This window comes from Mugil cephalus, chromosome 1 (assembly GCF_022458985.1).
Source record: "Mugil cephalus isolate CIBA_MC_2020 chromosome 1, CIBA_Mcephalus_1.1, whole genome shotgun sequence".
NCBI classification, from domain to species: Eukaryota; Metazoa; Chordata; class Actinopteri; order Mugiliformes; family Mugilidae; genus Mugil; species Mugil cephalus.
Window position 1 is genome coordinate 51476972 of NC_061770.1, and position 26255 is coordinate 51503226.

General features: G+C 43.5%; 1 protein-coding gene across 1 annotated transcript; it reads left to right on the top strand.

The window, feature by feature from the left end:
• Positions 1–3011: 3011 nt before the first annotated feature.
• Positions 3012–25725, top strand: LOC125010560 (insulin receptor substrate 2-B). Its single transcript, XM_047589295.1, has 2 exons — positions 3012–7707; positions 20198–25725. Exons 1-2 carry the CDS (start codon positions 3540–3542, stop codon positions 20200–20202), a joined length of 4173 nt encoding a protein of 1390 aa, XP_047445251.1. The 5' UTR covers positions 3012–3539; the 3' UTR covers positions 20203–25725.
• The last annotated feature ends 530 nt before the right edge of the window (positions 25726–26255 follow it).

Genomic DNA, 26255 nt, shown 5'->3' on the forward strand with positions numbered 1-26255 from the left:
TTGAAAATCAGCTGATAGTTCCCTGGGGAAGCGTTGGATTGCCCGGTGGCCTGACTGGTAGCTAGCTGTCATTGTGAGAGAGATTGGAGGCTGGTAGTTTGTCATTTGTCATAATGCTGTCTGGGTTTTTCCATAACTGGAGGTGAAAGGGGTCAAAGAGTGAGAGAGAAAAACTTGATTTATAGAGGGATTAAAGGGCCCTGAAATTACCATATATTGACGAGATACTCTATTTGAGATTGTGTTTTTATTAATGTATAATGTAGTCGCCTTAAATTACAAACTGTAGAGCTTTTATTAGCTTGAGAGAGCGACCATAGGTTTCTTAGGCTTTAAGGACAGTTTTAGAGATTACAGTTATACTATGTTGTATGAAAATGTTGATATTTCCAACAGCCTCGTCCTTTTATTGTACCTTTACATTTCATAAATGAAGTTACCCAGTTGGTAGTTTGCTAAACGGTTAGCTTTTATGGCTTCTAGACAAAAAACTACTGCCAAGATTACAGCCGACGTTACCGCTTGAATGCGCAACATTGTGTGAACACAACTTTCCATGTGATAACCACAGCCTCATGAGTTCCATTTGAAGGCAGTATGACTTGGCTGCAATCCCCAACCTGAGCACTAGAAGGGCACTACACTACACACTGGTCCTTTAAAGGCAAATGTTTTAGCGATACTGACTAATTTTGGCAGATTTAAGAAGAATATGGCAAAGTTTATGGCCATGGTTGTCATCCATGTGAGTTTGAAGAAGATATATAAGGCAAGGACATGTTTTTAGGCTTGCTTAGTGAAAAGTCAAGTGAAAAGAGATAGCCTTCATGAAATGTATGACTTCTGACTCATCTGAGTGGACTTACCTAGCTAACAAGTTTTGTTTAGAGTTCTGATAGTAATTTTAGGTGAGCATGCAGTTAGCCTAGCTGTTGCTGCTTAGTGAAAAACTTTATTTTGCATGCAAAACAAAAAAAACATAATGAAAATTAAAAAAGCAGACGAAATTAAACCTGACCTTTTGTTCATGTTAACCCATTTCTGGTAAATGGTCTTGCTTTTATACCTATTGGTAGCTATTGGCACTCAAAGCAGTTTTACAGTCACATACACATCCACAAGCACACACACATTCACACACAACAGTCACAGGCACATCCGCAAGTGCACACACATATTCACACACCAGTGCCAGTTGCACTGGAGCAACTGGGGGTTCAGTGTCTTGCTCAAGGACACTTCAGCATATGGTGCACTCAGGGGATCAAACCCCTAACCCTTCGGTTCATGGACAACCCGCTCTACCTGCTGAGCCTACTGTGATGGATACTATCTTAACCAAACCCTCCTAACTATTTGTAATTTTATAAAATATGATATACAGCATGAAAGGGTGGAGGTGTACTGCAATAGTCACAAATGTTTTTAGGTCTTTGTCATTTGCAGGGACACATTCAGCAGTAGACAGATGGTCCTGCATACAACTAAGGGTTTAACTAAGGGCAAGTTGCACATGATTCCACTCATGATACTGAAAGGTGTTTGGGATAAAAGGGTCCAGCAAATTGTTGCATGCAAAGCGTAGTAGAGGCTCAGAAAGCCAAGCATGGCATTCTCTGTGGTGTGGAAGAACATATATACCCCCCTGGGGAAAGCGAGGGAATCCTCCTTGGTTACTCTGCCTTGGCTTGATAGAGGGCCCTAAATCTCTACTGTCACACATACGTGCTATCTTAATAAGCGTTTAGTGCCACAAAGCTGCCGTGAGGTAGAAAGGCTTAACGTCACTCTCAGAGGTCAGACGGAGTCAAAGTGTGTACGTAAATTACTTTCTGTGAGATGGCAAACATTTCAATTTTTAAATACTCTACATTTAGTAGATTGAACAATATGACCAACTTCCTAATATTATATAGATGACACCCAAACAACCCTGACCCGTGAAGGCACAGACTACACTAGACTTCCGAAGAAATGTTCTGGTAGCTCGCAACAAGACGTTTGTAGCAGATCCTTTAAGTGGCAAGTTGTGAGGCGCAACCTTGACTGATCCGACTCACTTGTCCAGCACACCCCAACAAGATGCTCGGTTGGGTTGAGATGTGGGAAACTTGGAGTCCAAAGCAACACCTTGAACCTGTTGTTGTGTTCCTCAAAGCACTGCTGAACCCTTTTTGCATGAAGGCACATTATCTTGCTGAAAGAGACCACTGGCATCAGAGAATACTGTTAAGGTGGTGATACATTGTGAAAGGTGACAAAGTAACATCCACATAAACGTCAGAACCAATGTTCCATTCCGCATCATGGAGCTGTATATTCCACACGGAAACAACTCACACACATTTTACAAGATTGTAAAAAGAAAAAAGAAAAAAAACCCTTATACGCCAGATTATTATAAACAGAATAGAATAGAATAGAATAGAATAGAATAGAATAGAATAGAATAGAATAGAATAGAATAGAGTGCCCTTTGTCATTATACAGTGTATAACTAGATTGGCGAGTTTCTCCTTTTCAGTGTAAAACACAAGTATATAGAAATAGTGCAAAAGCTATTACATACAATACATGTATATATATATATATACAAGAGAAAGTTGAAATACTAAAAATATTGAAAATATACAAAAATTATAAAAAATATATTTTGCTGCACAAAACGTTTAACCTCGCTGCATGAGTGCAAGTTTCAGATAAATATGGTGACATGTTAAATACAATATTTACAACTAAAACATAGCGAAGAGCAAATGAAAGTATCCCATAATTGTTCCGTTTAATAAAACAAAATGTATATACAATTGCTTTTGGCCTGAATAAGGTTGTTTATTAACCTCAACAAGTTGTCGAATAAATAACCAAAATATGGAAATCGACCCAGGACCTGCTCACAGATCTGGGATCAGTTTTCTACGACTACACAGCTGTTGGAACCATAGCGGAGCAGGCGAACAACAGGCTCCCGATAAGCCCAAAAAGTCACCGCCTACCTTAAGACGTTCAGTAAACTCCGTGCGACGCGATTGGTCCGAGCCATTGACGCATAGCACTAATATCTTTCAGCGATTGCTCCAGAGCCTTGTCCAGGGCTGTCAGTCAAAGTGGTGAACCAATCACAGCCCGTGTCCGACTCTTTGTTCCTCCCGTTTGCTCGGTGACGCAGAGGGTCATGTGTTGTTTGTGCTGTGGCCCGTAGAGATGTGTACAGGAGGAGAAGGGAACGGGTTGCTAACCGAGTTAGCCGGATCCTCCCGATTATAGAAACACGGCTGAGCGTGGTCATGTTGCACACGGTAGGCTTTATATCGTGAAAAAAATCCCGCATTGGAATATCCGCCTCGCTGCTAAGAGGGCAAGGGGACTCGTTTGTTTCGGACGGAATAACAAAGCCGGTCTGTGAGGATCGCAAATCTGAGCCGAGTCAACGTTAGCTGGCCTAGCCGGACTCGGGAGCTCGTCTCCCAAAACAAGAATGGGGTCTAGGTCCGCTCGGATTAGCTTGCTAGTAAAGTGACCTTTGATTGTGTTCTCTGATGGCAAATTTTACGAATTACCAGGAAGGCAAGGCAGCGATGTTGATGGTGGAGACGCAACAGAGGGACGTGGGGGCGAAGTCTACGGCCGCCACCGCAAACGGAGACGGCTCGGTCGGGGAACCCCCTTCCCCGTTAATTAATAACGGCGGCGGCGGAGGAGGAGCAGCAGCAGGAGGAAGCTCTCGTTTCCACCAACATCCACTGCCCTCCAACCACCTCCACCATCACCCGCCAAAGGATCAACAGCAGCACCATCACCACCAGCTGGCCCCACAGCAGCAGCACCATTTTTCCGGGGAAAACATCGCAGAGTCTCCGGGCAGGAAAGCCGCCTCCTCGTCTTCTCTCAGCCAGGTACAAACCGCCGAGGACCCCGCTGCTTCATCCGCTGCCGCTAGCGGCAGCCATGTATACGCGGCGGTGAACGTTGCAAACACCGCGGACGTTGTTGATGATATTCGCAAATGTGGCTATTTGAGAAAGCAAAAACATGGACACAAGAGGTTTTTCGTGCTGCGGGCTGCCAGCCACCTCGGGCCGAGCCGCCTGGAATACTACGACAGTGAGAAGAAATTCAGGAACAGCCTGCGCTCGGCTGCCGCGGCCGCCGCCAGCGGTGGAGCGGTGGCCCCTTCTCCTCCGAAGAGGGTTATTTACCTCTACCAGTGCTTCACAGTGAACAAAAGGGCGGATTCCAAAAACAAGCACCTCATTGCCCTTTACACTAAGGACGAGTATTTTGCCATTGTGGCCGAAAACGAGCAGGAGCAGGAGGACTGGTATGTGGCTGTCAGTGAGCTGATGAGTGAGGGCAAAAAAGGGCATCTGGATTCAGATGATTTAGATGATGGATATGGTACGGTCACCCCTGGTACTGTGTTTAAAGAGGTGTGGCAGGTGAATGTGAAACCGAAAGGACTAGGTCAAACTAAAAACCTCACAGGCGTTTACCGGCTCTGCCTATCCACTAAAACCATTCACCTCGTCAAGTTGAACTCTGAGACCCCCTGTGTTAACCTTCAGCTGATGAACATCAGGCGCTGTGGACATTCGGAAAGCTTCTTTTTCATCGAGGTGGGCCGCTCCTCGTCTATTGGACCCGGGGAGATATGGATGCAGGTGGATGATTCTGTTGTGGCCCAAAACATGCACGAGACCATCCTGGAGACGATGAAAGCCCTGAAAGCTTTTGCCGAGTTTCGGCCGAGGAGCAAGAGTCAGTCGTCGGGCTCCAACCCCATGCCGTTCATCACCACACGTCGCCACCTGGGCAACTTGCCACCGAGCCAGACTGGGCTGCAGCGCAGGTCGAGAACAGAATCGGTGGTCGGCACGCCACCATCAAGTAAAAGCTCCGGGGCGAGCGGTTACCGCTTCCGTACATCTAGCGAGGGGGAGGGCACAATGAATCGCCCGTTCCGCTCCGCCACGGGAAGTCTAGTGCACCTTAACTCAGTGCGTGCCCATCACGGCCGCCAGGAAGGAGGTGGCGGCGGCAGCAGTGGGAGCAGCATGGGTACCGGAAACGCTGGCACAAGCACAGGAAGCGGGCGCTATGTCAGAGCCGCCCCGGGGTCGTCGTCCACCTATCACGCCCGCTCTGCCTCGCTTCCAGTCTCCCACTTCCCCTCCACCACCAGCCCCGTGAGCGTCTCCTCCAGCAGCGGCCATGGCTCTGTTTCTGACACACTCACTCGACCATCAAGTGCCTCGATTTGTGGCTCCCCGTCTGATGGTGGATTCAACTCCTCAGATGAGTACGGCTCCAGCCCCGGTGACTTCCGGTACTTCCGGGTGCGGAGCAACACACCAGACTCCCTGGGTAACACCCCGCCAATAAGAGAGGAGAACTGTCTGAATGATTACATGGCCATGGGCTGGAACCGAGAGGTGTTTGGCACCAGTTTAGGCTCTGGAAACAACAGTGGATGTGACACACCACGTGATGAGAGCACTTTGACGACCGAGGATGAACGCTTTTCCTCCTCGTCATCGCTGAGGAGGAGGACACACTCTTTCACCAGACCTGCTGGTGGTGCGACTGGTGGTTCTGGGGTTGCAGTTTATCAGAAAATGACCCAGACCAACTTCTCACTGGACGAGGGGTCAGACGTGTTACCGTTTGGCAGCGGGCTGCTCCGTGGTGGGCCGTCCTCCTCTTCCTCCTCGCTCCGCTCCGACTACAGCTCCTGCTCCGAGCACAGCCAGCAGAGCCGCCCCTCCACGCTTTCTCGGACAGAGGCCAGTGCTGAGCGCCCCCCCCTTTCCTCATCCTCGTCTGCCAAGGAAGACAGCGGCTACATGCCTATGATGTGTGGCGTGGCTGCTTCGCCGCGGGACACTCCACCCGACTACATGCCTATGCAACCCAGTTCTTATTCCCATCATGTCTCTCATTCTCCTCACAGTCCAGCTTTAGGTACTCGTTCAGCCCACCACCACCTGCAGCTGCAGTCCCAGTCCTCCACAGACTCCCACGGCTACATGATGATGCTCCCAGGGGGCAGTGGCAGCTCTCCTTCCCCGGTGCAGGCCTCTCCCAGCCCTCACAGTAGCTCTAGCATGACTGGTGCTAGTGGGAGCGACAGCATAGCAGAGAGACCTGAGAATGGGGAATACATGGACATGTCATATAGCAGCAGCGGCAGTGGTGGACGCAAGCTCTCGAACGAGGGGAGCTATTACACACCTGGCACACCTGAAAGTACCCCAAAGTCTTACAGCCCCTATTTCTCCCTCCCTCGCTCCTATAAGGCTCCCAACAGAGAGAGGGATGAGAAGGAGTATGGGGAATATGTTCCCATGAGTTCTCCAGCCAAGCCAGTCTATTCATCAGTTGCCACAGGTTCAGTGTCAACGCCAGAGAAGAGGAGTGGGGGAGGCAGTAGCACCTTGACGCCCTCTCACCCACCCCCGCCTTATGGAGCTCACCACACGACTGCAGCGATGGCTGACAGACGTGTCGTGAGGCCAAATCGCCTCCCTTTAGGCAGAAGGAGTTTCCACGGTCCACTGCGGGTTAGTGAGCCCACCACGGCGTCTGCAGGCACCACCGCTTCGGTCCCCGCCACTGGCATCTCATCTGAAGGGCCTTCGAGTCCCGGCGAGTACATTAACATTGAGTTTGGCGATCGCTACCCTCACCAACAGCAGCCCCCTGCCTACCCTCTCTCTGCCCAAGACGAAGCACCTTCCCTGGGATCCAGTGACCACGGCCCCTCCCCTCCTCAGCTCCAAACTCATCAAGACTACATGAGTGTGGAGGTGGGAGCTGACCAGCAGGACAGTGCCGGATGTCTGAGTAAGAACCAGTCACCCAGGCCCAGCCTCGTTGCCCCCTGGAACCCGCCCAGTTACATCCGACCCCTGGCTAGCAATCCTGGGGCACGGGCCTCCCCTGCAGTCCAGGCTGGAAGTCACTGGAGGTCGATGGGTGACGACTACACGGACATGACATTTAACCTCACCAGAGGTGAGAGCCCCACTGCCATGCTGCAGCATCTCTGCGTAATAGAGGGACGCTACGGCCACGCTCCCTCCACCTCCTCCTCATCCATTTCTCCTCCTCTTCCTCCACCAAGCCCAGGCAGGGCACCAGCACAGCAGTTGGAGCCCAAGGTGGTCCGAGCCGACCCACAAGGCAGGAGGAGACACAGCTCAGAGACATTCTCCTCCACCTCCTCCAGTTCAACCCCCTCCGGAGGCGGGCTCGGCCCTTCATCCTCAGCCACTCATCCCACGCAGGTAAACCCCACAGCCCCCAACGGATCTTATCTAGCAGAGGGTCAGGCTTCCAGGTGGGCCAGTTCAGCATCGTTCGACAGCGTGTGGATGACGGTGGACGGTCTAGGGGACTCGCCAGCTCACCACACCCCAACAAGAACCACAGAAACGGCCACAGCTTCTGGGGCCTCAGCTTCCTCCTCCTCTTCAGGGGCTGGACCCAGTCGAATGTGCAGGAACATGTCTGTCGGCTACCAGAATGGCCTCAATTACATCGCCCTGGAACTGAGGGAAGATGCGAGTAATATGGGAGCTGTGTCATCGGGGGCTGGGAGCAGCAACGGGAGCATGGCGGCGGTGGGGACGGTGCCTCTGCCTGAGAACGGTGCCTATGCCAGTATAGACTTCACCAAATCAGATGGAGTCACCACGACAACCAAGGGTGAGTGATGAGTTTGTGTGTCATTGATGTCAGGTGGAGAGATTGCTGCTCAGAGCTTGCTGATGCTGAGTTTTGGTGTGCGAGTAAAACTGAAATCCAAAATAAGCACGAGTGCCGTATGCTATTATTAGCCACATTTTATCAGTTTGCAGCTCCTGTAGTGAAATCTATTTTGAACCAAGTCTCTGTGATCTCGGCAAGGCTGCGTTCAGGCATGCTGAGCAGCCAGCCGTCCTCTTCAAAGGCGTCTGTCCAGGGAACTGAGGTCTAGTCTTTTAACAGCGCCAGCACAGGAAGTGGCACCAGTATGTTGTTCGTGTAGAGGTCTGTGTGTGCCGTGTGCCAGCACGCACAGACTGGTATTGGATTAGATTTGCTGAATGAACAGCGGTTTGTCTGAGGTCAAGTGCAGACTGAGCCCTCCACCCCCCAAAAAAGTCCATTTGCTTCCTGTCTTTGCAGCCAACAGTTGTGTGTCTGTGCTTGTCTGTGCACGTGCCACTGTTTTCTTTGTGTCAACAAGTACGTAGAGTGTACAAATGAGTGTGTATTGGTGTGTTCAGAGCCTTTTGTCTGCTGTGAGGTGGTCACTTGAGGCGCTTCTTTACATCTTTGGAAACATATTTATTTAACATAAAATAATCCACGTTCAGCATCAGGAAAGAATTAGACACCTTGCAGTCATGTAGTGAAACTCATAATTGTAGTTTTTCTTGAGGTTATTACAGCTGAGCTGAGCTCCATCTTTGAGAACGCGCCTTAGTTTTAGTTTATTTCAAACATTCAAAATGAATTAAAAGCATCAAATGCATATACAATTGAAAAGAAACAAAAGACAGAAAAATAAAAACACTTCAATAAATAACATAAATTACTGGTAATGTTTGAAAAGGAGTGGGGGAAAGCAACATGCTTATCTGGCCCCATCCCTTGTGAGTATAAATATGTCATTGTTCAATGTTTTCTTGTTGTGGTTTTTTCTTTTCCAAACAATTCAGAATCTGATTTAAAAAAAAGTACCTTATGAATTGGCAAGTGAGTGTATATCGGCTCAGAAGAGAGTAGAAGAAATGGAGTTTACTGCCATTTAAGTAATATTAACTAAACGATGTGTACTCCTGGTGTTTTCCTGTACTCTTACTAGGTATTACTTAAAAGGCTTAAAAATAAGGGCCATTCCTGTGCAGTTGCAGGCCCCAGTGTTTTATGTCCACAACTCTTACTAAGTCTGTGTGAACCCTATGAATAGCACTTTCATCCTTCAGGCCATATAGGACTCTCTGGCGGGCCGCTTCTGGCCCACAGGCCATATGTTTGACAACTGTGGTCTAAAATAATGAAGAAAAAAACAATTTTTATTCACAAATATTTGTAATCTGTTTTGGGCGACACTCAAAAAGCACAAAATAATGTATTTCTTACTCTTATTTTGAAAGCTTATCGCACCTTAAAACAGTTAATATAAACTCCTGAACCGTCGTCTGATTATGAATATAGTTGCAGATTTGTCATCTGATCTCCACTGTGTCCATTTGAGAAAGAAAAATGTTTCCATGTCAAAGTTGGTTAACAGTGATGTAGCGTTAAGGCCGAGCATCTTTCTTCATCCTTTATGTCACTGTGCTGGTTTAAATTGTTGCTCTGGAAGGGATGAGGTTCAGCCTGAGTTGGTGCTGTTAGACGTTGCATCCGAGGCTCATGGGAAAGCTTTGACTTCACTCTTCAGTCTCCCTTTTTGATCGTCTTCTTCCCTCTTATGTTCTGCCTTCGCCCCGCTCCCTCCCTGAGTCGTCTCTTTTCTCTCTCGCCGCGTGTGTGTGCGCTTGAGCATGAGTCAGGATTCTCTGCGAACGCTGACTGATTCATTTGTTTATCGCCGCGCTGTGGGTGTGTGGTAAATCACTGGCGAATCTGTGCTCGCTAAGAGATCGGCCGACGCACGGAGTGCTCAAACACATCCCCTTGTTTGTGTTTGTCCGCCTTTGTCCAGCTGCCAGCAGGTTCATTAAGCAACAAGCTGTGTGTGTTGGTTCATGCAGTTCAAGGTAAAGTTCAGAAATGCTAATCCACACAGTCTTAGCCCCGTGCGCGTTTCCAGTCTCTGCATCTAGGTAGGTGTGTGTGTTTGTGTGTGCCGAGTCATGGCAGGCAGCCTTTGATGTGGCGCTGTAATTGCGGTGGCGGCGTGTCAAGGCACACAGCGGGGATGAGAGGAAACGCATCATCATCGCTCAGGAATGCACTTCCTCTCAGCTGCAGTGTTGAGCTGATAGAAACACACCTGGATTCTTGACCCAGAGGAGAGAGAAGGAGGGAGAGGCCCAGCTGGAAAGGACGTTTTGCGTGTAACCTGCGAAATGTTGCTGTAAATCTGAAATAAAAGACAGAATAGGTGCGTTTACTGGACATGAGTTGGGCTTCAGGAAATAACCCTTCATTTCAAAAATGATTTGTTCTTTGGAGTTTGAAGCGATCAAAACACCTTCTTGGTGAAGTCAAAAACCGTGTCCCGATCTGATCTTAAATAAAATAAATTACCCCCTGGAGATTCCTGAAGGGTTTTCTTCTCATTGTATTCTCCTAGATGTGACTGTATTCAGACCAATAAATAGAGCTGTAAAAGTTAATGTAGTGTGGAGATGGTAGCTCGTACCTTGGCCCTGGAGAACCTTTGTTCTCTACTACAGGCTGTTCTGATCATCCAACGCCATAAACTTTTGAGTCAAAAAATCAGTGAAACGCGGTTAAACATAAAAGGAAAGGGGTTGGAGCGAGGTGATGATCAAAAATGCATTAGAGTGCAGTAACAAGAAATAAATGATTGTCTTGTATAGGTTCAGGCACTACTCTAAAGATTGGTCAGTAGGCCAGCTAATCACAAAGTACTGGTACTTTGACAGCAGACATTAGCCATGATAGTGCAGTTAGCTGTCAAGGCGTAGGAACCCACAACAACCCAAGCCTTGCCAAAGGAATCATTTTGGCCTCCACGCATGGTCACGTTTAGTCGTTGTCATGTCCTGATTTGTTGTTTTTCCGTCAAGAACTCTAGAGCAGATCCTAATGTCTAGCATGGCCATGCTGCTTCCTGGCAGCCTGTTTCTAACCAAAGGATTAATCCACCTATCAAACAGACTATCGACAGATAAGAAAAAATCATCATTTTCTCAGCTGTTTTCTCTAAAATTTGTGTTTCTGATTCTAACAAACGCTCCAGTCCTGTCTCATGGTCATTATTATTCAGCCGTAAATACTGTTGGTGGTCGGAGCCCTCCCTCAGTCTCATCTGTCAGGTGCCTAAAGGGCTAATGCTGGGTCAAGAGAGATTTGTCCTTAAACTGCACAGGGCAGCAGTTTTTGGACGTCGTTGGCAGCGGTGGGAACCTGCCCTTTTCCTCCTCACCCTTCCCTTGTGTCCCAGCCAAGTGTCTATGAGGTGGTAAAGGGTTAGGCAGAGTGTGAAGCAGGGTTATCGGACTAAAAAGCCTCCCGGGGTGGGGAGGACGATGTGATAGAAGATGGGACGAGGCTGCCCTTTCCCTCTCCCGTTCCCACCTCCACGGCCGGGTCCGTCTATATTTACAGGTCTATTTCCAGACTGACATGAATTTATGGGCTGGTCTGAGGCATGCGCTGGTGCTCGTAACAGGACTCCCCCTCCCCTTTTTTTGGTGCTTGTGCGTGTGTGTGTGTTGCATGCAGCATGTGGTCTCACTCCCCTTTTAAATAACCAGATACGTACACCCACAGATGTTAGAATTATTAACCATCAGGCATGCACACCAAGCAATTTTGATTTTAAGCTGCCATTCTGCCCGTCCCAGGCAAGTATTTGTGGCTCTATGAAAGCCCCCGGAGGTTGACTTTTTCCCTTTATGCCCCGTTTCAGTGTCCATTTAGCAAATAAATAGTCTGAAAATAACTTGTGCCATTCGATGAGCCCCCTTCATTCATGGAAGTGACATGTTGAATGTGCTTTTTGCTTGGGTGGCCTGCACTGAGAACCATGGAAATCTATAAACCCAGCAGCACTGGTGTCCTTTGAGCTAAACAAGAAATTGAACCCCTAACCCTGGTCAAGTTAACGTCAGCAGGGGTCCCGTTTGATGAATTCCTGGAGTATTCTAGAATTTAAGGTGGCGTTTCCAGAGTTTTAACTTTCATTTCAGAGCTGCTCTTTGTGACCAGTCTTTAACTTTTCTAGGAGGCACTGTTGCCCCTGAAGTACAGCTGATTTACTAATGACCTGTTCCACCGTCTGAAATATGAGAATTTGCCGTAGCTTTGAGAAGACCTTTTCTGAGTTTATGAATGTGGTCATGCAGTTTAAATAATGTCCGAGGGAGCTGCAGCGTTTACTCAACGGGAAATGTCGCGTCTCATCAGTAATAAATGGACCTAAACACCGTGAGCCATGTTGTCTCACCGTCCTGAGTGTAGATTTCATTGGTGGTCACGGGCGTCACTTAATCACGGAGGCTCTTGTGTCTCTCAAACATCCAGTACCGCTGTGGTTAAATGCTTTCTGCAGACGCACAGTAATGATAAAGCAGGTTTTTACTAGAGCACCTCTTGACTTACAGGAATGTGTATGTTAGATAACTTTATTAGTCTGAATATGTGTGCAAATGTGTGTTTAAGACTAACCGTGTGTGCCTCAGAGTTTTCAACACATTTTTTGATTGTCAGTCACCTACCAGCTTCCTGTGACCACAGTTTGAACCGAGAAACTTTAAACGTTGCAGCAAATTATAACGCTCCTATGTTTATAATGAACCTTTTGTTTTGTCGTTTTACTGTAATAACACGAATATTGAATTTAGTGACAAATTTCATTTATTGTACGTGAATACTAAACATCAAACACAACTGGTGAGACGTGGCGTTTTATGGATAAATGTAAGTAAGATTAAATAAAGTATTAGTGAATAAATCTAATTTATCTTAAACAGTTAAGCTAGCGTGAGCTAGCGTGTATGTATAGTTTTTTTTAAACATCTCTTTATTATATTGTCAAGATAACACAAATACATCAACAAGCACAATGAACAAGAAAAAAATCTAACAAAAAAAAAACATAGAAGCAGACACACACACACAGACATTTGTAGTCAATTTAGTTCCTCATTCCAAGCATCAATTTGTATAACTGTAAAACAAATAACTGTAAAAAATATATATACCAAACTTTCTAAAATGTATCCAGTTTATTTTTAGTGAAATAACTTATCTTTTCCAGGGCAAAATTAAAGGACCTTCCCTTCAACCACTGAGAAATTCCACCGATTGGTTGATTCTTCCATGAGCGGGCAATACACCTTTTAGCTTCAAGTAAACAAATATTTAGAAGAGACCTTACATAGTTTGAAGTGACAAAGTCATCTGGGCAAATATTTAGAATGCATGTTTTATGGTTGCAGGTACCTCCTTACCAATAATAAGACTGATCAGATCTAAAACCTTCCTCCAAAAACCAATAATCTGAGGGCATTCCCACATACGGTAAATCTGTGATCCTTTCTGAAGATTACATTTAATACACGTGTCAGGAATATTAGGATTAAAATGATGTAATCTAGCCGGGTTAATGTACTGTCTGCTTAGCCACTTATATTGTAATAATTTGGAGTGTGTGTTCACAGTTTGGGTTTGGACTAAGGAACAAGCCTCTGCCCATTCCTCCTCCATTATATTCTCTGTTAAGTCCATCCTCCAGACCCGTAGGATGTTGTTTGAAGATTCTTTGCACTTGTTGACAAATAGATTATATAGTATAGTCACCTGTCCCCTGTTTTCAAGATGCTTTAAAATGATGTCTTCCAGTGTAATATTACCCCGACTAGACATTATAAAACTTTGTAATTGGAGATATTTAAATAAGTGCTTCGTGGGGATATCGTATATGGTTTTAAGTTCTTCGAATGACATGAATTTATTTCCATCGTAAAGGTCAGACACCTTGGATATACCTTCAGTGGACCCGGTTTTAAAGCCTGGATCTGCTCTGCCTGGTTGGAAGTTATCATTACTGAAGATTGTGTTCTTTTTATCTGTTTAACTTTTTCTGCTCTGCCGAGTATAGATACAGTTTTAAAGGGATTGAGATCGATTGTGTATAAAGTTTAGCTAGTTCATGGTTTGTGACCAACCCTTAGTCTCCATGGTCTAAAAAATCAAGAGCATGAACATCAAGTTTTAAATGGCAGCGGTAACGTAAATTTTTATTAGTGTGCAGCAATATAAATAAATAGCATCACATGCTACGTGAATGGTCTGTGCTGGTGAGCGTCTGGTGTGTGTGTTCCTGTCGGCTTTGTGGAGAGGAGGGAGAGATGCGTTTGGGAGCAATAGGAAAAAGCACAACGTTGTTTGAAATGTGCAAAAATATTTCGGATTTGTTATGAGACCACCATGAGTAAATTAGACCCTGATCCACCATACTACTAACATTGTATGAGAAATCCTAGGGTAATGCGAACCACGTTCACAAGCATAGTATGTAGTTGTTGTGTTGAAGATTCGTGAAATATTTTCTGACCTTTTAAGAAAATGTGGAGGTAAATGGTAAATTTATATAGTGCAGTTTTGTTGAGAATTTTCTCCATGATGTTGGCTTGGAGCTTAATATTTTCCACAGCACAGACAGGAATATTAGACCCTCCCTCCAACTTGATGCTTCTTGGTAGCTGCTGAAACTAAATAAACTCCGGCTTGATAACACGCTTAGTATCTACACCCAGCAGCAACCTTCAGCTAGAAAATTAAATTCACAAATTGGCAGTTGCCTCATCATTCATTATGCCTTTGCATTTCTTACATTAAGTAAGAACCTCCCTGAACCATGTCAAAAAATCACATTTCTCCCATGGGCTTTGCAGGGTTTAGGGTGTAGAGCTTTGACAAAATGGAGCTAAATGGAAGAAATCTCAAAATAAGTCTCCCCACCACCTACAAAAACTTAAGACAATCCAAGTCCTCAGTTTCCAAATGGAAATTGAGCAGTTTTCAGTGCCTGATCAAATTGCCATCATCTTTTGCTCCTGCACTTAAAAGGCCACCGCAGTCCCAGCGCCCGTGTCAGGTCAACACGTTATACTCGCTGTTCACTTCCATGATGCCTTTCATCTGTTGTCCCAGCTGGGTGAATTGGGTTTAAGGACACAGACGGAGCGAGGGGGGGGGGGGGGGTTCTGAGCACCTGCACGTGTCTCAGTAACACAACAAGCAGTTGGCTAATGCAGGTGTTGGGCGAACAGTGTTTTTATAACTGGAGACGAGTGTGTTCGTGCAAGTCCCCGATATTGTGTTTGTGTGTTGAACCAAGGTCAGCTCAGGTCAGTCAGGCTCGTGTCCTAAGAGCGTTGTTTTGATCAAAGTCCACGCCTGGACTGCAGAAAAAACCCAGAGACCTCAGGCTGTCTCTTTCTGTCTGTCTCACACACAGTTGTCCTCATTGCCATGACCATAATGAAGCACATCATTGCCAAAGCTTGTTGTTTGCAGTGTAAGTATAATGATTCAGAAAGTTAAGAAAATACATACTACAATGTTCACCAATGGTGGGCAATTAGAGGCTTGAAGGCCAAAAGTGGCCTTCTGATGAAAGTATTTGTCCTCCAGTGAAAATTGCACACTTCAAAACTACATGCGTTTTCATTAATCATACTGTTATTTTGCACAGTGCCACTACACTCAACCCAAGTGATATGACCATGCAACATCCAATAAGCAATCGATGATATTCAGGAGCATTTTTAGATGCAGACTAAGTTTTAGAAATGTGCTTCATCTGTAAAATTAATAAAATTTTTGCTACTAATGAAATTGTCTCAAGAAATGTACAAAATTATAATACATGTTGGAAATTGGCCCGAATGCGTGTGAAACATTTTGAACAGCTTGGTTCAAATTTAAACGTGTTGTTAATTCACATCAAGAAATGTATTCCTGTCTGACAAGGCTGCTCTCTATTTCAGTGAAAAAATACTATGATAATGGAAAAATTAATAATTACGATTATTTTGATTGATATTGAAATCACGATTAATAAACACGATTATTTATTGATTTAAAAAAATAAATATTGAACCACCAAAATCCAACTTTAAGCATAACTTTTTATAGTATAGAGCCCCTGTTAGGTCCATCTCTCGCTATCCCCGGGATATTTATTTATTTAATGTGTTGAGTATTTAAATCTGAAAATAATCTTCAGTCTTGGTTGTTTCTTTGTTTTGTTGTTGGCGGTACTAAGTCTTAGGTAGTGATTAGATTAGATTGGATAAGAGTCTTTATTGTCATTGCACTGTAGCATAAAACAATATACATTGCACAACGAAATTGAGGTACAGCTCTCCCGTCAGTGCAAAAGATAAATATTCAATAAGTAACTAATCTAGACAAGGCATGTACAACAAACAAACTAAAAAGGACACTATATACAAATTAGAATGGAAACGACCGTAATGACGATATCTCTTTGGTAGTGTGAACACACACTGTGTTTTGGCCACATAGGTGGACCACCTACCCAATTGTCATCAATTTATGAGTTAAACTAGACAACACATGTGTGCATGCTCCACAACCACAGCACTGATGTATGACCCCAGAACAAAAACATCCAAGGAAGACGGTCGCAGAAGAAGAAGATAAACAGAGGTGGTAGAAGAACCTGAGGGATAACGCACATCTTACCTGCACCTTAAGTAGCGCGCACATTGCGTGTGAGATTGAAAATGATTAAAAAACCCTCTTGTTGTTGGTTGAAATGCCGATCTGCTGACTCCATTTGTTTATTACATGACATAATAGGTCAACCGGACAGGGAGCTCTATTAACCCGCTGAAAAAACACATGAGTGACACATGAGTGCCTCCTAGTGTGGAGGAGGAGGACATGTTTCCGTCAGTTGTTCGATTTTCTCCGGGATAAGATGAGTTTTTAGCATTGCTCGGATAAGCTGTGCATGTAAATGTTCGATCTCTCTAACTGGCTGGCCTTAGGCAAATGGGTTGCGTTCTGCTAATAGTTTCTTCCTGTTAAAAGGGAGTTTTTCCTTGCCTTCCTTGGTTTCAGGCTGGATTTTGAGACGTCTTTGACACAATTTGTATTGTTATTAACACTATGTTGAATTGAATTATTAAATCACTATAAAAAAAAAAACAACTCACTGCCAGTTGAGTTGTAACCTATTAGCGTAACTAAAAAAGTTATATTTGAACATTTTTGGGAAAACAAATAAAAACTAAATTTTTAGCAAGCGTGTTGTCATTTCTATTGATATTGTAATAGTCAGTCAAAAAATGACTTGGGCAGTTATGCTATTAGGTTAACAATAAGTAAATAACGGTAATGTAACTAGTGTGTGCTCAGTGAGCAAGTGTCTTCATAACACACATTGTTCCATAATTTGTATCATGTCCCCATGTCATGGTGCTGTTCATGGTTCTGAGATAGCAATAGGTAGCGGCAGTTTGGAGAATATTCTCCTGTGCCCAGAAACTATTTGTTTATTTCCTTACGAGCAAGAATCTGTGAGAACCTAACCCAAGATGCATTTTAATATCAGGTGTGAACACAGTTACTTCAAACTGTACATTTAGGATAGGCTCACTCTGAACACATGTTAATAGCAGGTCTGAACAGACTCTCATTGATCTGTGTCTTGTTTTGTCTGTTTGTAATAGTTGTCAAGTGACTGATATACTGTTTTGGCTTTTATTCAGTCAGACCAGATTGTTTTTCAGTCTGTTACACCTCCCTGTGCCGTTTACCCCTGTCTTTATATCAGTCCATCCGTCCCTCCATCCCCATGGCTAACAAACAGAGGAGCAGCATTCCAGCAGTGCCCCCTGTCAAAGCATCAGTATTGTGGCGTGCTGCTCACATTGTTGTGTCAGACAAAGCTTCGCTCTCAGTGGAATAACCCAGCTGGATGGCAGCCATGGCGAGGGTCATTTGGGGCTGCCGGGCCGCACCATAACAGCCGACCTGACAGCCCGGGCCGGGCCATGATAGCAGGGCAGGAAACAAACTTTGTGTGTGTGTGTTTATGTCTGCTGGCAGCGAACGGAATCCAAAGTTCACCGGCCACGCTCACTTATTTACCAGACAAACAGATTTTTTTATACAACAAGCAGTTTGAGCCAAGCCACCCGCTCGGACAGAGATGTCTTACATCTGTACTGCTTCTCTGAAAGTCTCCCAGACGGCAAACATACCGTCATCAGCAACTGTGTAAACATCGCACACTCAGTTTTATTGTGATTAGAAGCGTGTTTCCATATTCATGGCCTCTTTAATATTACTGCTGTGTTGATTGACCTCAGAGACATGGCTGCATTAGTATACACACATTCATTTCCCAGTGTGGTTGGTGGTCACTGGTAATTTCCATCCCTGAGCTGACCCAAACACTACTCTCGGGAAGGGCTCTTCATATCTCCAAAATGTCAACATGGACAGATTTTAGAAACCTCTGTATTGATATTAGTTTTAATTAAACAGCACTCTTGGAAAAGGTCACCGTGATGCGACTCAGGACCGTGTAACCCTTCAGAAAATCCCCCAAAATGAAGAGAAGCACGGTTCTCGTCCGTCTGCAGCTGTGTGTTTGGACGGCCAAGCCCAAAGCCAGACAGATTCCATTCAAAATTAGTCAGTACCACTAGGCTTCAAAATGTCCAAAAACAACTAATATTGTCAGTCCAAAACCACTGTCAGTGAACCGGCCACATTCCACTTTCTGGTGTGTGTGTGTGTGTGTGTGTGTCGTGTCAGGCAAATATAAAACGTTTTTTCTATTGACCACTGTAGATGTCATTTATGGATCCCTATTATTTTTACAGCTGAAAGTGGAAATTATTTTCTTTAATGAATAAAACTTATTTTCTTTGACTCACTTTCTTGTGAAAATACCTTAAGATCCCCTTTTTTTATCTGACCAAGTGTCACAAATCCAAGAGTGTGCACTTTTGTAAAAAAAAAAAAAAAAAAATTAAGGAAACCCACAAGCAGCCTCCATTTAGAAGCTATTAGGGAAAGACAGTGTTTACTGTTACTGTTGCAAATAGCAGAGCAGCAACATTATTGTATGTATAGGTACATCCAGGGTTCTGGTTAGGTCTCTCAAATAACAGAGCACAAAGACAAGTAAATAAGTGCGAGAGACTTTATAGTTCATGTTGTTACACAATTTGTATCATTGCCCCATTGACACACATACACACCTGTTTGTGGTTCTGAAACGGCAATAGGTAGCAAGTTATCCTTTTGAGACAGTAGATGTTTGCACAATATTATACTGCGCCCTAAATGATATTTTTATTTTTAGTGCAGCTTTTATTTTTGGTTGAAAAGGAACTTTGTGTTAAAAGAATGTATCGGATTGCTTGCTGGCTCGCTTCACGCTGAACTTTGATTGTTTCCTACTGCAGACTGTATGTAGCATCAAAGCACACGTGAAGTAAAATTGGTTAGTGTCATTTCGCGAGGTTCTTATCACGGTGTTGCATTTCAAGCTTCACCCCCCCCCAACCCCGGTGCTGCAGAAGTGGCGGCTCACTGCTCTGAATGTGTGAACCAATGGATGGGTCAAATGCAGAGAAAGAATTTCCCCACGGGGGATGATTATTATTATTAAAGATGCACACTTTGTCCCATTTCCAAAACTGAAGCTCATTTTTTGAACCTCACTGGGAGCAATAGTCTACAAGTAGACATAGTAGTCGTGGTGGAGTTTACTGTAGCGCCACTCTTTTTGAAGTTTTGAAACGGACTCAGCGCATCAACCTTGTGTGTCTTATACAAACCTACAGTCCGGATTACAGTCCATAATCCTTTTTAGCTTACTGTAGTGGTGAAGTAACAGTATATGCTGGACCTAACCACCCAACAAGAGTCAATATCTGATACAGCACCGTCACAACTCTGTAGTCTGCCAATGATGATGATAATGATGTTGTTATGAGACGTCGGACACAAGAGGGGTGAAGTGTGGGGCAATGACATCATTGTATTTATATTCAGGTGTCCACACAAATGGAGAAAAATGTATGTGTCTTTTTCACCCTGTGACCTGGATTCAAGAAGGTGTGGTTCCAGTCACTGAAAAATCCAGATGTGTCATGACGACTGGCCTAAACGTGCAAGACTGACGCAGTTTCACCCAAAAATCGTATTTGTGTAAACATAACCTTAGTTTTGTTCACATCTAAGCTGCTTACATAGAGGGGGTGGGGTTCCTGGCTTCTACTTCAGCAGCAAACCACCAAGGGGAGCTTGACATGCTGTCATTTTTATATACAGTCTATGACTCCTTGTCAGAGAGAGTGACAGTATTTATACATTAGTTTTCCTTCTAAATCAAGGTTTGTATTAAAGATTTAAAATTTCTCGTGTGAAAATGTCTGAATGAATGAGATTTTGCATTTGCTCTGTGTTATCAATGGTTTAAGCTAATGTACTCTTTGATTTTTTTCCCCTCCAGACTGAGTGTCAGAGGGTCATCTTCCTCCTCCTCTTCATCTCTCTGCTCGGGGCTCTTGACCCTGCCGGCGACTTCTGACCTTCACTCAGAATGGGAAGCTCCCGGATGCAGACGACAACAACAACAACAACATGACAAAAGAAAAAGAGAAACGCTTGCAGTTTTTTTTTTTTTCATTTATTTCTCTTTTGTTTTATATGCATATCTTGTTTTGTTTTTTTAATTATTTCCCCTCTACAATCGATGCTGCCAGTGTGTGCTGCTCCCCCCCTCGTCAGTGAGCTTTGACCGAGGGGCGTCGACACAAATGCAGATAGTTTTTTTTTATCAGATGGTTCTGCTTCTCTGTTCGGTATTTAAAAAAGAAAAAAAGAAAAAAAGGGAAGTAGGAATTCAAAGTAAAGGCATTAGATGGTAAATGGACTGCACTTACATAGCACCTTTTTACCTTTACAAAGCGCTTTATTTTGCTCTCATTCACACACCAGTGGAGGCAGAGTCGCGCCTGCAATCAGTGTCTTGCCCAAGGACACTTCTCTGGCTTGCGGTCTGGAGGATTGACCGACCACTCATTGATAACCCGATCTACCACCTGAGCCGCTGGCATTATGGTACAGACTTTTATGTTGCATTGAATTTCATTGTTTATTATTATATATATATTTCTTTTTTACCCCACGTTCAATCCATCCTCAGCACCGTGCAGTTATTACATTTTGGACAAAGTTGTGGTAGAAAATGTATATTTTTTTAATTGCTTCGCTTGAGTCCCCCCTCGCCCCTTTTCCCCAAATGGTACAAGCTCATGGCTGGGTCCATTTTAGCTTCAGAGTGGTATTGAAAAAGTGTCGCTCGTTCCCAGGTACACACATTTTCACCATTTTTTTGCACGGCGCTCGCACCTCAGCGACATAGTAGCACCCACTGCTTTGGCGGGCCTACTTCAGACATGTCTGGGTAGGACAGCTGCAGTACCGCGCCAGTGTGGATTTATCAGTGTACTAATGCAACGCGAAACCTTAAAGCATTACTCTCCTCATAATATGTAGTGCATAGTATTTATTTGTTAGCACAGGTACAAATGTTCCGGGACATTTCTTTATTAGTTTTCATGACTGACGGTACTAGGCAGGACAGGAATGTAGCTAGTTACAAATCATTTGCAACTGGTTAGCTTAGCACGCAGATTGGCACCAGCTGTTTAAAGGCAATGTCATGCACCTAGTAGCACTGCTAAGGGTCACTAACGTACACAGCTTACCAAATTTGTCTTTTTACAGGGTGTTGATGTGTGTGTGTTAAAAATAATAAAATCACAAAAACCTGCCCAGCCGCTGCGCTGTTTGGCAATCTTTTTGTAGTCTTTATGCTAAGCTAATGGGCTGCTTGCTCATTTTGGGAAATGGTCAGCTACAGGCCGAATGCTGGAGCATTACAGTTGATGCCACTCTCATACATGTACACTAAAAGTTGGTTGACTTAGCTTACCATGGAGACTGGTTAAAGCTAAAAGGTAACCTAATGCACCTAGCGGCACTGCTAAAGGCCAGTAGCTAACACACTCTACCCATCAACTGTTAGTCCTTTTATGGGGTGTTACCTAGCAGTATTGCTAAAGGTTGCTAATTAACAATGTTTACCAAACTTTGAAAAAATAATTTTCCTTTCACAGGGTGTTAATGTGTGTGACTACTTCCCTGAAAAATAATAACACAATGAAGAACTGCAAGATTGTTAGAGGCGCATGAAGCCATGTTAACCTTTTTCCAGTCGGCATGCTAAGCAAAGCTAACTAGCTACTTGCACGCTTTCGGCTACAGGTCTTTAGTCGGACTTTCAAAAACACTCAAATGTTTCGGATCTGATCTTTCTCGGCCGGCGCTTATGAGAGGTCCCCGTCCTGTTTCTCGTTTGGTTTATCTGCACAACAAACTGTTGAGCAAATTTAGGAAGGTTTTATTATTAGAATTTTTTTTTTTTTTTTCTGTGTGTGCGTGTTCAGTTTTACCTCATACGGTCCGTAGCACAGTTCAGGTTAGCGAGAGAGAGTGCCGCTAAGACAGAGACACACACACACAACGCTGTGAAAGAAGTACAGACGCTAACAATAGGATGCAAACATAAAACTAATGCACACTCTTGAAATGCAAGTGCATGTAAGTGAACCGTATGCTGTACTTTGTAGGCAAGTATGCACACATGCCGCGGCCATGTGGCGTCTCCCGTGCCTGAGTCCGTAATGCACACGCAGGGCCACCACGCAGCCCTATTTAGGCGAGGGTAACTCCTGTGCACGCCGGTTTTGGCTCTTTGTCAGCAGCCCCTTCATGACGTCCGAGATTTTTCACACACACATATGCACGCTGGGGTGTTCGTCAGTGGCTCTGGGTGACGTAAAGAGATTTCCAGTAACCTGAGCTCCAGTCCCAGGTGCAGCGCACTGGACATACTTACCCCGTGATAACCTCACACACACATATGCTTTCGGACGGTGAACACCCGCATCAATCACAGTGTGACTTCCTCCTTTCACACACTTTATCACACTCATTTGCCCATATTTAGCATTTCTATTCGTGCCACTCTCCCACGACTGTTACCCACACAACCGTGTTCATAGAGAAAGACTGACAGCTAGGGTAGCCCACAGAATTCAATTTTTTTTGTTCAGTATTCACTCATCTAATGTTATCTTCAGCCCAGTTTTCTTTCCTTTTTCCAGCCCCTTCTTTTTGTGTGTGTGTTTGTTGTCGTCTTTGATTCGCTTGGACGGATGAAGGCCTGTCACTCTGCCTGAGCCTTTGTGTGGGCCACATTATCACTGCAGAGCTGGGAAGGTGGGATGGATGGAGCTGGGGTCTTTCCAAATACTTGTTCAAGCATGGCAGAATTTTTTTTATATACATATATATGTATATATATTTTTTTTTTTATCACGTTGTCCCAGATTGATTTCAGGCTGATGTTCTTTGAACTGCACAGACACAGTGAACCCTGCTAATCTGGTACTCGATGTTCATTCAAGTTTTCAGCCACTGTTTGCGTCCATGTAGACCTTATGGAAGTTGTACTCACAGCTGCATAGTCCAGCTTAACCTTTTAAACAACTTACAGTAACAGTGTAGACTCATAGTTTTCTGAACTTTTTTTTTTTTCTCTCTCAGAAATTTAAATCTTTTTACAAAGCGTCTGAAAATAGCTGTTTGTTTCGTAATTTAACAAATCCACGGAACGAAATTTAAATTTCACTTTCAGGATCTTTTTTTGATGCAATATGTTATTTTTTGCATACAGGATAAAATGCATATATCTTGTGCATGGCAAGATTAAAATAACCTTGGAACTGGGTGGCTACAGAAATTTCACAACTGTTTCTGAAATGTAACAAATCCGCTAAACACCATTTAAGTTTCACTTACAAAATAATTTTTGTAGCGCCTACCACAGTATATGAAATTCACGGTTTTGTTTTAGTGTCATGTCTCCATTTACATGCAGGAAAGCAGCGTATCCTTAAAAGAAGTTTGACTCAAAGCGGCACAGTCCAGTTACTGTGAAAAAATAAGTTCTTGAAGATTAAGGTACAAAGTAAAATATGTATAAATAATCTTGTGTGTTGCAAGATTAAAAACATATAAAACTACATTGGCTGCAGAAATTCTGTCACTGTTCAAGTCTCAATTTTAGGATATTTTTTGATGCTAACCGTAGCACGTGTGCCAAACCTTACTATTAACAAAGCAATTTCAGTTTCGTGTCTGCTTATGTACAACACAATACTACAAAAATACCACAACTTTCACTGCTCACAAGCCAAAGAATCCCACCATTCATCTGCTTAATCAAAAGGCTTTAGAGTGTCCTCACAGATGAACTACAATGTTTTTACTCTTCTACATGTTAGCTTGAATGATCAAATGAGTAAATTTGAGAGTGTCAGTATTGAATTCCAATCGTAGCTGCTCTGATTCAGGCAAATGTCCAATCATGCTCAGTCCACCCCACCATCCCAGCTCCCTCTTTTAAATTCCATATTGTGTGTCTGTGGACTTAAATGTTAAAGTTGGTACAGCCCCCGCCCTCTTTTACCCTTCCCCCAGCTCGGGATATTTAACTTTCCTCAAATTATTCAATTACTCAATTATTATAAACTTTGTCTTATATGTACGTTATGAACAATTGGAGATATCCCCCCTTTTGAACAAACAAAAAGTTGCAAATACTTTTGCTGTCAAGACAGATTAAGTTTTTCTGTTTTGCGTGTAGGCTACAGCGACGTGTTTGTTTTTTAATGCAAGAGCAAAAGGAAAAAAAAAACTGTAAAGCTAGATTTCTTGGGGGTTATTATGATTATCATTATTATCATTATTTTTATTTTTAAATGAGAATCCTCCATAATTTATTTAAAATCAATTGCCTTCACGCTGGGCCCTGTTTAATTCTTTGTCAGAGTATGTTTATTTTGGCAACAATTCAACCTCAAAACTGTCCTCATGTGTTTCTTGTTAGGGGTGGAGAAAGAAATGAGACCTATGTAATATATACATACATACATATGTGCGTGAGTGTGTGTGCGTATACATACATACATATGTATGTATAAATACACACGCACACACGTGTATATGTGTGTGTGTGTGATCCTCACAGAGAAGGCTTGTTAGGGTACTGCATCATTATGCAAACTTATTTTCCTTTTTTTTCCTCTAATCTTTTGATTTATTTTATATTCTAGTTTACAGAGGAAAAAGTAATCTTATTCTTGGTTGTTTGGTTGGGGCTTCTCTTAAAAAAAAAACAAAAAAAAAACAAAGTGACACAAGGGTAGTTTTTTTAAGAGTACATAGGCATTTTGCAGTTATTTGTATAAATGAAATGGGTAACAACCTGCCAATGTTTATTTTTTGTAACTATATTACAGTTTATTTGCTGCTGTGTAGTACAGTTACCAGTGAGGATGAAGATGATGTTTACTGCCCTGCTATCAAGCATGGGTCAGTTTTTTTTTTTTTTTTAAACCCTCTTATCTTTCCGAAACTTCTGGAGGATTTTGGGGGAGAGGAGCGGAGTCGAAGCAAATCCCACTCTACCCTGCTACCTGTGTTCTTATTTTCCGAGTTGAATGCTGTTGTTTATTAGCTTTACAGGAAAGAGTTAATTAAAAAAAAATACTGTGGAGGTGTGTATCCTTCGTATGTGCATTATTTTTCAGCGACGTACGTCCTTATATACGAAAATAAAAAAAACTGTGTTGGAAATCCTCCTCGTGTAAATATGGAAAGCTCAAGTTGTCGCTTTTTTCATGTTATGATCGACGCTTCAGCAGATGCCCTGTCCCCTGATTTTTTTGTTTTTTTTGTTTGTTTGTTTCACTCTCTTTTTCTTTCCCTTTTCTTTTTTTTCCTCGTTGCAGAAAAGGGGGCTCGGAGGGGTACTCGGAGGCGATTTGAGCATCGGCATAGTGTTTATATTTATCAAAACTTTTTTGCTTTCAATAGAGCTATTGCAATAAAAATGTGTTCATGTAACTCTTGTTCTCTGCTGTCTTTTGTCTTCTTTTTGGTATATTTACAGGTCGTGTTTGTCTAATATTACACAATAGTCCAGTTTCTCAACACAAACAAAGACTTCTGCGTCACTGGAGACAAAAAAAAAGAGGTCAAAATGGAACAGTAAAGTTAAATTTCTGTGCGTACGCTACACTCATTGACACACTTACTTCAACACATTGAAAAGCTAACAACACAGACACCGCTTTCGACATCTGGTCACGTCTAAGGTTTGTATTGACGACGAGAAACCAGGTTGAGAAATGTCCCTGATAATGTTTTGTGCTGTGAAACCCATTCCAAACCTGGCGTCAGTACTTAACCTCCAGACCTCCACAACAACGCACAGGTTTACACCAAATATTGAGACCAACAATGGATTTACGCTTCCCCTGTCTTTGATGTAACCTTTGGTGCTACTTTACTCATCCTGTTTGAATTAAAGCGATTGGTTTTGACAGTTCTAATTATTTGCTATTTCTTATTATTGATAATCATCTGTGCTATTA